Raw genomic sequence first — 12,862 nt, 5'->3', positions numbered from 1 at the left:
AAAATTTCGGATTTGATATTAAAACGACGGAGAAAACAACAATCAAAGGAAAAAGCAAATGAAAACAATCAGTGGATGATACGGCTGGTATTTTTTGTGGCAAATTATACTTAGAATCTTTAGAGCCATGAATTCAATGTGACCAATGTAAAAATTGGGCCCATGATTCATGTGCCAGTGTTCACAACAAAGTTGTGTGAATCTACACATGGGATATTTATAAATAACTATAAAACAATTTTATTTTAATAATATAAAAAATCATTTTTTAATAGTCTGCTGTGGTATAACTTTAAAACGGAATTTTATTATCTTTAACTTTTTTAATAAATTATATTTAATGAACAGTTTTGGTGGTCTATTTTAGCCCTCATTATATAAGAAATTTCGATAAACTTATTATCTGTCCGAATTCAATGACGTATAGAAAATTTTAAGGGACCCACTTTGCCCCCTCCTCCCCTATGTTATTATTTAAGCCCACACATGATTTCAAATATTTGAAAAAAATTATTGCACGCTTCGAATGTGAAGTAGAGAAGTAACACTATATTATCACCATAAAAAAAATCACGATCCACTCAGCTTAAATTATTTTCACTAAAACTAAAAGTGGCTATTTTTCGCATGATTCGAACGTGAAGCGTTGAGGTACTGCTCTATTATCACCAGAAATTTTTTATTTTTAGAGTTGTTTTGTGCCCATACGAGGAAACAAAATTTGGTAATTTTCATTAATTATTGAGGGTCATTTTCACTTATTGGTCGAAATGCCCTATAAATGTATCACAAGTATTTTTAATATGTCTTAAATATACATCGAATAAATAAACTTAAAAAATTAATTTACTAAAATTTCTTAAGTAATTTTACTATTTGTTCACATAACAAGATTAATCAAATTAAAATTAACAAATTAAATTTCCATAGAATCGTAAACTTTAAGTATGTACCCAATAATACATTAAAACGTTAAAATTAAAGAAATAAACAATTTTAACTAGAATAATAATTCTCACCCTCTCTTGGTACTCAAAGTGTCAGACACATACCCCAAAGTTTAGTAGCGATCTCTAATGAACTGGTAGTCCGTTAGTTAGCCTTCTCGCTACAATGTATACATATATATATATATATATATATATATATATGTACTTAACACACATCTCTATGTCTATATATCCATATACATAGAACATACATGACATACAATGTCAATTTATCCATCTATATACGTACATACATACATACATACATCCATATGTATATATGTATATATATGTAAACGGCATTTGTATCCTTAGCTATGTATTTCGATTTGTACAAAGTACATATGTACATTTTACTCTCGCACGTCCAACAACTAAACCCGAGGGCGTTAGATCCCGCATGTTCGGGTTTTTCATCATTTTATCTCTCTTCTCTTCTCTGATGTGCTTCGAGTACAAATACAAATAAATCCCGTTAGAGACCGACCTGCACAAGTTCATTCGTACGCTCCGAAACATTCTCTTCATTCATGCGAATTAAAAGTTACCAAAAGGATACAAGTGAATATATACTAGTACCTAGAGTTGTATTATATCTTTCAGTGTACCCTATGTAAAGTAATATTTATTCCATACATGTATACATATATAAGTATCATACATCTGTGACTATTTACCCCAAGTTACTTCTTTTAGTACATTGAATTTTTAATTTAGTTTTATTCTTACTCTTATTCCATTTAAATATTTAAATAAATCTTATGGTCCAGAGGTAAAATGAACTCTTATTAATTATAAATTTTCTAACGAAGTATAATGATCATTTTTGTACTAAAGGAATTACGGCTTCACTGATCCACTAAATTGACAAGTTTGATTAGATTCTAAACTTCGTTTGAGTGATTTTATGTAAATGTCAATTCGATATTTCTCACTTTAACACCATACATTAATAGGAAAGAATTAGTGTCCTAAAGATGTTGAAATTATAGGAACGATTTCGCCCCGAATATACTTGCTGGGCTCATCAGTAGAGTTTTATCATAAAAACAACAGAGTTCTTCTAAAATATGACAGCAAACTTGGAATGCTTGCTTAAACATCATCATAAGAAGAATTCACCGTTATTATCTTTATCATCTCTTAAACGGTCTAAAGAAGAATATACTTGTATCAACCTTATATACTGATAAGCCGAGCAAGTATAATTATATTTGGGGTGAAACCGTCTCTATATACCATGATAGCCAGGGTTTCTCGTCCAAAAGTTGGTATTCATTAGTTTACGACCAACTTGACGACAAACTGTCGAGAACTTGAGCATTTGCAACTTTTGGCTACGAGTTACCGCCAACTTTCTGAGAAAGTTGACGCCAGTATGGAGCCGCAACTGGAATGCAAGTTTCTGAGAAAATTGAAGGCAACTTTCCGTCAACTTATGGATTGCCAACTTCTAGCCATCAACTTTCTCAGAAAGTGACCGTCAACTTATTGGATTTCCAACTTTTGCCACGAATTTTCTCAGAAAGTGTCTATCAACTTTGGAAGTATCAACTTTTGCGGCCAATTTGGTATCTAGTTGCGGCTGTAAGTTTCAATGAGTTTCATAAATATCAATTTTTCAGTAATTACTTCGGATAGAATTTTACCATTTTTTTGAAATTTTTTTTATGAGGATGATATATTAATGAAACATTACTTAGCAACTTAAATAAGCCGAACTATTTAAATATATCATGTTATAATATTATGTTCTTGAAAGTCCATTTCACCTCCTTTTTATTGTATACATAGATGGTGTATATTTGCTCGAAAAAATGTATATGATCTCATGTAAGTACGAATAATAAAAGAAAAGCTCTAAGTCTAATATAACAATGTTCGAATAGATTCTCTATATATTATATATACACGTACGTAAGGTTTTATTGAGGGGACGATTGAAAAACGAATGTGAATTTACATTTTTACGGGATTACCAGGGACTAGATATTACGTGACTAGTCCCGAGCGAGGATTAACCTTAGAATTACAACTGTAATAATAGACGGGAGATATCATTACTAAAATGCATACGAGTGGTCATGCTGTGAATGCCCGAAGGCTTGTATTTTTTTATATCTATAGTCTATTATATATATCGATCTTAAAATATAATGGCTGATAATATTACAGCTTCAACTACTGTAACTTGGTCAATCGGAAAAAATAGTAAATTTGTTAAACAGTAGTAAATTATTTGAGTAAATAAGTGTTGGGAGTGATAAATAAATTTGTCATTGCAAGTGTTATTTCTATTGTGTATCATGAACTCTCAGTCCCTAAGGATTTTACATATTAGCCAGTTCAATAGATCGTATAATATTTTGTTCTGGATTAACTGTCCCCCTTTTTCAATGTGTTAAGTAAGTTGTTAAACACCATGTACACGGATATTTTCGTAACAAATAGTATGAAATATATTTAATCCATTAATTGAATAAAAATAAATTTGAATTTAAAATAAGAATAATTAGTTGGCTGCGATCTATGTAAAAAAAAAGTTTGTCTAGCCGAACTTCGAAATCTGAGAAAAATTCGAATTTTTTCAAACTTTTGTATATTCTTCTATACTGATGAAAACTATTAAAAGATCTCTGAAAAATCAAATATTTCGAACTTTAATACCAATTGAATCGTTTATTTGAGAAACCCCATAAGTCAAAAATACACGGAGAAAACGAGTCTCGAAAATATAGTAATAATTACAATATTTTAGTAAAATTTACTAACAGAAATGAATAAATACATTTCATTTTGTAATTATTCCAAAACGTTTAGTAAAATTTACAGTTCAGTAATTATTACAATATGCAGATTTTAAAAATTCCTATACGTAATAGATTTTTTACTATCATGATTGAATTTTTTTTAAACAGAGTTGTAAATTTTATTACATTAATTTTTAATAAATACAATACAACGGAAAGTATATTTTACAAAGCAATATAGTAAATATTACATTTCTGAGATTTGATAAATTATTGAACGGAATATAAGTTTTGCTATTCATGAAATAAAATTTACTACGTGTATTATTAATTTTATTATGCGCATAAGAAATACTACTAAGTACATAATATACAAAAATTACTAAACGTTTAGTAATTTTGTACTATGTTGAAACCATATCGTTGTAACCCGGCGTGCGCTCCACTCAGTTCTGCCCAAACGGCTTTGGAATAGTGTGTACTGTTAACCTGTCTTCAGGAAGCATAACCTATAAAATTGTATAGTGATTATTTGAGTGAAGGTGAAATATATATGCATAAGCTTGTGATTAAGAAAAGTGAAAATGGAACTGCCGGTTATAGACGCTTCTTTGGTTTATATTTAATATAAATTTGGTTTATATATAATATAAGTTATTATTATTTACTTTTTAATATTTATTATATTATTATATATAATCATAATTAATGTCTTTTCCTACAAATACACAACATATTGTACTATGACAATAACTTTTTAAATTAAATGTTTTGTTATAACAATAATAGCAAATTGAATCATTTATTTATCCTTTATAGACTCACTGAATTTTTTATGATGAATAATTTTTAAATTAGATAAATAGTTATAAATCTAGTTAACACTAAATTGTCAACTAGTGTACAGTCAACTATGCTCGAATCAATGATTTCAAATTAATTAATTATACTTTAAAAATGTAATTGTTTATAAATCTTTATAATAGTCACATATATATATTTGTTTATAAGTATGAAAAGATTCATGTATTAAGATAAAAAAATGCATTATGTATTTATTAATAATTCGTATAAATATATTATTTTTTACAATCAGTTAATTTTAATTCTTACTTTTCAAATTACGGAAGCTTATTGTAATTATTAATTGCAATTATTCCTAAGCAGGTTTTGTACTATTCCATATTTGGGATGTATATTTTACTAAACAGTATAGTAAATATTCCAATATTCGTACTTTAAAATTTACTAAACGACTTACAATTATTACTAATGAGGTTTTATACTATTTCATATTTGAGATGTATATTTTACTAAGCAGTATAGTAAATATTCCTTTATCCGTATTGTAAAAATTACTAACCACGATAAGTAAAATATACTAATGTGATTAATAATATTTCCTATATTTTCAATAGCGGTTCAACATTACAATCTAAATATAGTAATTTTTACCCATATTTTTTAGTAAAAATTACTATATTTTTTTCTCCGTGTAGTAAATTTTTCAGGAGAAGCAAAAAACATTTTTCTGAGATACGTTAGCATAAAAATCATAAACCAATAATGAATAATAGTAATGTTAGCACCCCTAAAAGAGATTCTATGATTCAAAATTTTATTGTTAATTACTACGATTAATAATAATGATTTAAAGTTGATTGACGCATGGGGGTTTTCAACAAAACGGAAAAAATAGTTATGAAATCGTTGGTTTTCCAATTTTTCTCCGTCAATTATTTATTATATTTATAAAATGAAGTACAAAATGTGTATTGGAACTATAATATACGTAAATTATAATAATAATCATTAATTATTTTAGGCGCCAATTTCAATTCAAAATTATTTTTTGCACTTAAAAAATATTTTTCCGTGAAAAAACAAAAAGAAAATAATTTCTGTAAACCTGAAATTGTATGTTTATTTGAGAAACCCCATTAGTCATTGACTTATGGGGTTTTTCAACTCAATGAGATATTTATCACCCGCGTGGTTGAACTTTAAACGCTGATTTGATGCATATTTTGATTGATTTCGATGGAGGGATATCCAAAGAACACAAAAATGCAAACAATCCAATTTTGTAAAAATGATGACTTATGGGGTTTCTCAAATCAACGATTCAATTAGTATGGAGTAATGAATGACTATTTTTTTTTTTCAAAACGTTATGCACGTAAAAAAATAATGGAGTTAAATTTACCACACTAAACTAGTAATAATTAAACTACACTTTGTGGTCATCATAGCGATAAATGAGTAGCATAAATGACACTGCATAAGATTAATTTCTACTGTAGTAGTTCTATTTACTATTCGACTGGGGTAAAAATTTGTAGGCCCAGTAACTACTCAATGGAGTATGGAAAACTCATCCTGTGGTTCCTTTAACCACACAATTTTATAAGATTTAGTTGGTATTACTATTTTTGGAGTACGCAATATCACATAATTTGTACCATTTACTCCAATGTGGAGTAAAATGACTGACAAACGAAAACAACAGCACCACCTTAAACTTTTTTACCCCATTGTGTGGTTGTACTAGCTTCACAATTGTAGTTAAAATTACTACATCTTTAAATGTAGGAATTATAACCTTTAAAATTACGTGCTTATATTTTATATCAACAAAAATTAAATACTCAATGAGACTATGTTAGTAATATAAGAATTAATTTGTCATAAAGATAATTCCAAATGAAAAATAAATATTATGACGTATAGAAAAAAAAATCTACTTTAAAAATTTTGTGCGTGTGACATTTCGAATTTATTACTTATAAATCCATTTTAATATATTTAAAAACTCTTTGTGCGAGCAATATGATATAACTCTGATCAAACAACTGAATTCAACCGAATTAAAAATTTCAAATTCGTTTTAATTCAGTTTAATTCGGATTCAGAACTAGAAATTGGAGAATTATTTTCGAATTAATCAGAATTAAACCGAATATAATTATTTAAATTCGTTTTAATTTGTAAAAATTCTGGTTTTCCTGCCGAATTAGACAGAATTCATTTTTAAGTTAGGTACCGAATTAACAGAATTTATCTGAATTAAATAAAATTTAAAATTTAATTCTGTTTAATTCGATCGAATTCAGTTGTTTAATCAGGGAAATTTTTAAAACTTTTAAATACCATGAAAATAATAAACATCGATTAATATATGCTTAAGAAATAAATTAAGGATAAAAAATTATAAACTATGATGTGGAGTAGTAAGAACCACGCAGCTGCCATTTACCAAGGAGTTGTTTTAACCAACCACAGTAGTAGATGTTACCACAGTTTGTGTATCACAATAGGCTAGTAGTCATTACTAAATGTGTAGTCATCCTATATACAGTCGAGTCGCGTTATAAGTCCTCTTAGTGTCTCTCTCATATTAACGCGAGTCTGGTTAAAAGAAAAAGATACAAGCCGAACTTATAACGCGACTCGACTGTATTACTAGTCAGTGTAGTATAGATACCCCCAATTGTGGTAAATTTAAATACATCTTTTTTTACGTATAAAATTTTTTATTTGTCCGTCTAATTCTATTCCATAATTAATTAATTTCTATATTATTTTTAGTATTGAGGTTTTACAAAAGTTCGAGTTTGTCTTAAATTTGGAAGTTTAAAAAAAAGCCGCAATTTTTCATTTCAAACAATTTATTTATTGTCCATTACAATTATTCATTCGACATAATTTTAGCAATACAATAAAATTTCTTTAGAAAATAGTTTCTAAAAATAATTAAATTATATATTTTTCAAGCTTGTTATTATCTCTGGCTATTTCTTTCTTGTCATTTCTTCCATTATTTTTCTAAAATCTTGTGGGTTGTCCAATAGTAACTAAAAGAAATTAATAAATGTAAAAACTCTATAAATATTGTTTTTAAAATAATTATTAATACTGACCAAGTGTCCCGCTTCTATAAGATAATATTCCAAGTTTTTATATTTTCTGACAGAAATTTCGCCATTGATATTAACTGGCTTCGTTTCTTGAAATGATTGTTTGTGAGCCCAGTCTAAATTATTAGCCCACGACTCAACACAAGATGGAGGAATTAAAAGATCATTACTACCAGCGATTATTATTAATCGAAGATCCGTTTGTTGAAGCAGTTGATTGACTAAACATTTATGACAACGTAAAAGGTCTATAAAAGTATTTATAAAAAAAATATACGAACGCAATTATACTTTACATGTTTCTTTAATAGACTCCATAGCATTATCCATAAAAATATTAATGACAGTAATGTCTGCTTTAATTGTCCACTCGTGATCGAGTTCTAACACATTTTTAACGTAATTATTCATAAAATTTAGCAATTCAGTATCGTCTTCTATATAGTCAGAATAGTTAGTCGTTACTTTTGGTGATGAATTATACATATTGTTTAGGTTTAAGTATCCTTGAATATGAGTTACTAGAGTTACGAACAATATGAACGCAGAACTTAAATCTTTTACTTCCATAGCTTCATGTATTTCTTTTACTTGGTTATTGATTTCTTCTAATTCTTCTTTATTAAATTTATCCTATAAAAAATCAATTTATTATCATAATCATAATTAATAAATAGTAAACTATTTGATAAGGGATCAAACAAGGTGATTTCAGACGAGAAAGTTGACTACCCGAACCAAAAGCCAGAGCTGTCATCGCATTGTCTTTATTGCGGGCCACACTCAATATTTTTCATAATTACTGGTATTAAAACTGGATATTTAAATATCTGGAGTCTAATTTATGGCCAATAGCGTTTATAATGATATGAAGTCAAAAAATAATTTCGCGATCAAGCAATCTTTATAGGTCTCCAATTGGGTAAGACCTATGTGTTTGCGAATGAACGATCCATATTAAAAAAAAAATACTAAATTGCGAAAAAAATAAAATTAAATACTTTTAATTAGATCCGAAATGTAATCTAATGTATTAACACTCTAAAACCAAGTGTGTAAGGTACCCGCGGGTAATAAGGCTTAAGTGACAGAAATGATATTTAAAATAATCGCCTCAATTAAAGGCTACTCTAGAAGAAGGGTCTTACATAGAGATGCTACGACAAATTTATAGAGTTCCGATACCACGTTCCCTGTCTTCTATATTTCATCATCCGTCATATGCTGTCGTAACGCAGAAGAAATTATAGAAAACAATCTAGTCTTTTGACTCTTAAAAAGGATACTGATAGTTTTAAGTGCTGTTGAGCAAAGCAATCTAGTCTTCTGACGCTTAAAAAGTATTGTTGCTAAATGTAAATGATGATTCATCTCTAACACCAATTTTATTAAGTATAGTTAAACTATTCCAGTTTGTTTAACCCGTAAGCCTTATTACCCTACTGTAGTAAAATAAGGCCTATTCGTATGGTTTTTGTAAAAGTATAATTTTTTGTTTGTTTATGGTAAAAATTACCATTACTTGATTACATTTTATGGCTAATGTATTGAAATAAAGATTAATAATACATTTCGATAATTAAATTCAATATTTTCGATTCTATTCAAAATCTACCTTAGCTAGGCCTTATTACCCGCAGGTACCTTAATCAAAATTAACACACCTTAAATAACATTGAAACGCCATAAGCATAATCTACAGTTTTGCTTATGGCCTTAAACACAGCACACATTTAATATGTGTTAAAATAACACACTTGGTTTTAGAGTGTAGTTCGTATTAGTCTGAAATCTTTTTTGCGGCTTGCTAAGCATTACATTGTAATCTTGAGTTTCAATGCAGGTGATATTAAATTAATAAAATTTATAAATTTTATCATTACTCTATTAGAAGTTGATTTCCAATAATTGGCTACGTCAGTTAACGAAATCCACGGAGCTCCTAAAACAACGGCTTTGAAGTTACTTTCAATAAGATTTTTTTCTTGAGCCTATTACACATTAATTATATAAGTAATTTAAAAAATTAATAGTTTATTTATTGAATATCTATAAATATTTGTCAAATACTTGAGCCCAGATTAATGCAGATTTAGCAGCGATTTGAGTCCCAACAGTTTCAGCCATCATATAAGTTGGAATTGTTCTAAATTGCGGAAGTTTGTTCAGGAAATGATTAATAACTTTGAAGAGATCATCAGCCGCTTGGTCATTGGTTGATGCATAATAAGTTTCGTTATCAGCGTAACTGAATCCGCAACCCAAAACATCATCGATGAACAATATATTGTAATTGTCAAGCCATGAATTTTTTCGAGGATTTAGATCAATATCTAGAGGCCCGATTTGGTCGAAATTTATATAACCCGATGCTGATTTACCGATTCCTTTACTTGGTGCAATCAAAAGAGGTTTCTGTTCCCAAGTTGAAGTTGGAGTGGCGTAATATAACCACCAAAAATAATAAACGCCTTCTCGTACATTAACATAAGCCCAATCTTGTTTACTTGATCCAACACCTTTTTTTCCTTGACCATTTACTTTACTCACTATTATTAATCATGAGCCATATATATTAATTTCATAATTATAATTATTATTACTTATATTTATAACCTTAAGATTAATTAATTTTTTCCACAGGATCAAATTTTAACTTATTGGCAAATCATTCAGAAAATAAGGTTTTATTGTGTTTAAAAAATCTATAACTAAATGTATTAATTGGAATAAATTGTAAAAAATATATAACATTAAATTATTATTTATTTAATTCTATTGGAACCCATTTAGAGTCTTGAGTTAGAACTAATAATATTAAAAACTTTGAAAATCGTCGATTAATTTCGGTAAACTAATTGGATTTCTTAACTAAAAAAATTACTTTTGAAATATATTTATTTTGAACGTCTAACTATTTTATCAAAAATAAGAATTCCTAAAACAAACAGTTTGAAAGTAAATTCACTAAGAGAAAAAAATAGTTTTCTGAACTATGAAAAACATAGTTCAATGAAGCCTCCACTATTACCCTCAGTTCAGATAACTACATAGAAATTTTGTGGTAAAATCAACGCAAATCGTTTGTTGCAAACGGTCTACACAAATTTTTGTGTTAATTTAACACATTGTGTTTGTGTTGATCTTTAACACAAATTTTATGTTAAATAAAATTGAACACATAAAATCTGTTCTTTTGACTCAAGTATACTGATCTCAAGTATACTGATCTACCCTTAGTAGAACTTATGTCAATTTAGCGAACAATTGAACCGGTTCAAAAAGATATGGAAGTTATCTAAATTCAATTGTAAAATGTATATATTTAATTGTAAATAAATTATAATCCAAATTTCTCTGCAGACAATGCTGCTACAATGCTTTGCTTGGTTATAGTAATGAAGAATTGCGCGGGAACGTTTAGTCAAACAACACAAATTTTGTGTCAATTTTCAAATAACACAAGAAATGTGTTACATTCTAGATTTTCTAATCATTTAACATAAAAAATATGTTGAAGTAAAATAACACAAACGGTTTGTGTTGAATTGACAGATTTCTGTATTAAAAATCAACACAAAAAATTTAACCAAATAATTTTTTAACACAAATACATTAAATTTCTAACTGTGTAATATATAGTGGTAAAATGTACGATAATATCATAGTTGTTTTAACTGTGTTATACTTCAATAAACAATGACAATAGCGAACGTAGCTAAGTCAAAAATGCTATTCTTATTACAAAAAAATAATCAAGAAAAATTCTTAATTATATTCACCGACGACTTAAATGATGCTAAATTAATAAAATTATAATCGTACAATCGCTGAAACAATTGTGATTCTGCTAAAGTATAAGTTCTGAGAAATAATATTAAATAGTTACCACAACAAAACAAATGCTTAGTTAAAACTACTACTTTCAAATAGTTTTGGGCACTATAATATAGTTCAAGAAACTAGAAATATTTGTTAAGATGGCTATTTTTTCATTTCCATCCCGTTGTAGTTACTACAACCATACACTTTTTTCTTAGTGTTCGAAATATATATTTTCAATCACAATAATTTTTCAAATACTCGCAATCAATTTTCTATTAATGCCAACAATAATCGAGAAAAATTAATCGAATTAAAATGGAACTTATGATAAATACTATTGCTAAATTAATCTTGAAGTTAACTTTCATGAAATAAAACATAGGAATTAAATTAAATTTCAAATAAAAATTAGGGAAAAGTAAATATGGCAAAAGTTTACTTCGTTAGTTTTATCTTTACGTTTAAAGAATATAGAATCATTTAATTTGTAATTTAATTATGTTGTTTGTAGAACAAAATAATTGAATAAAATGAAGTGAACCTCAATATACCGACTTTTGGCATTACACTGTAATTTTTATTTATTATTAGTTTAACTTATAACTTACCCATAAATAAACAATAAAATAATATAATTGATACATAAATATTTTTCATGTTTGTTTCAATTTAATAGTATATTGTTACACAGAAATGTATTACTGCTAGTCGTACTTCTTCACTAATGTTGTAAATGAATACAAATTTTTGTCTTTTTATATGCTTGGATGGAATTTTTAATTCAGAAAATAACTTCTAAATTTATAGGTATTGATAAAAAAAAATCATTAAAAAATATAGAGCAACAAAATTTATCATAGCGATTTATGAATATTATTTCCACATATGTGCGCTAAAATGTTAAACAAACATTGAAGGTTAAAGTTATTAAACATATAATTTATTACTGTTAGATAATTCTTAAATAATAAAATACGATTTATTTTTGTAAAATAAAGATATGACAAGTTCTTTTATTATCTATTTTAATAATATAAAAATAGTGAAGACGATAAAATTTTTAAAATTTATTGACTTGATAAAAATTGCGTAAACAAACTTGAAAAGCAGAAATGAAGGGAACAAAACGTATTTTTTAAATATTTTTTTTTGGTACCTAAAAAAAAATATTTTGAGACATCTCATTAGGCCCGAAAATGAATTTTTTAAATTGGATTTATTATAAAGTGATGAAAGATTTATTTGAAATAGATCTTTTCCCTGGACAATTTATTTATTTAATATTAATGAGAAGTAATTTTTTTAATTATGCGTAAAAAATATAAAAGAAAATAAATTTCCTGAAATGCAATGGATCTGACAACGAGACTTACAATCAGCG

At 27.3% G+C, this 12,862-nt stretch overlaps 1 protein-coding gene across 1 annotated transcript; it reads right to left on the bottom strand.

Annotated features, from left to right (window-relative positions):
* Window positions 1-7,395: 7,395 nt before the first annotated feature.
* LOC103568413 (retinoid-inducible serine carboxypeptidase) lies at window positions 7,396-12,212 on the bottom strand. The gene is made up of 6 exons (XM_014440968.2): window positions 12,090-12,212; window positions 9,727-10,205; window positions 9,540-9,647; window positions 7,953-8,289; window positions 7,660-7,877; window positions 7,396-7,593 (listed from the first exon to the last, which is right to left on the bottom strand). The coding sequence occupies exons 1-6, from the start codon at window positions 12,136-12,138 to the stop codon at window positions 7,531-7,533; spliced, it is 1,254 nt and encodes a 417-aa protein (XP_014296454.1). The 5' UTR covers window positions 12,139-12,212; the 3' UTR covers window positions 7,396-7,530.
* Between the last annotated feature and the right edge of the window lie 650 nt (window positions 12,213-12,862).

Source organism: Microplitis demolitor, chromosome 1, assembly GCF_026212275.2.
Source record: "Microplitis demolitor isolate Queensland-Clemson2020A chromosome 1, iyMicDemo2.1a, whole genome shotgun sequence".
Taxonomy (NCBI): Eukaryota; Metazoa; Arthropoda; class Insecta; order Hymenoptera; family Braconidae; genus Microplitis; species Microplitis demolitor.
Note: the sequence above shows the minus strand (reverse complement) of the source record. Positions and strands in the feature narration are given on the sequence as shown.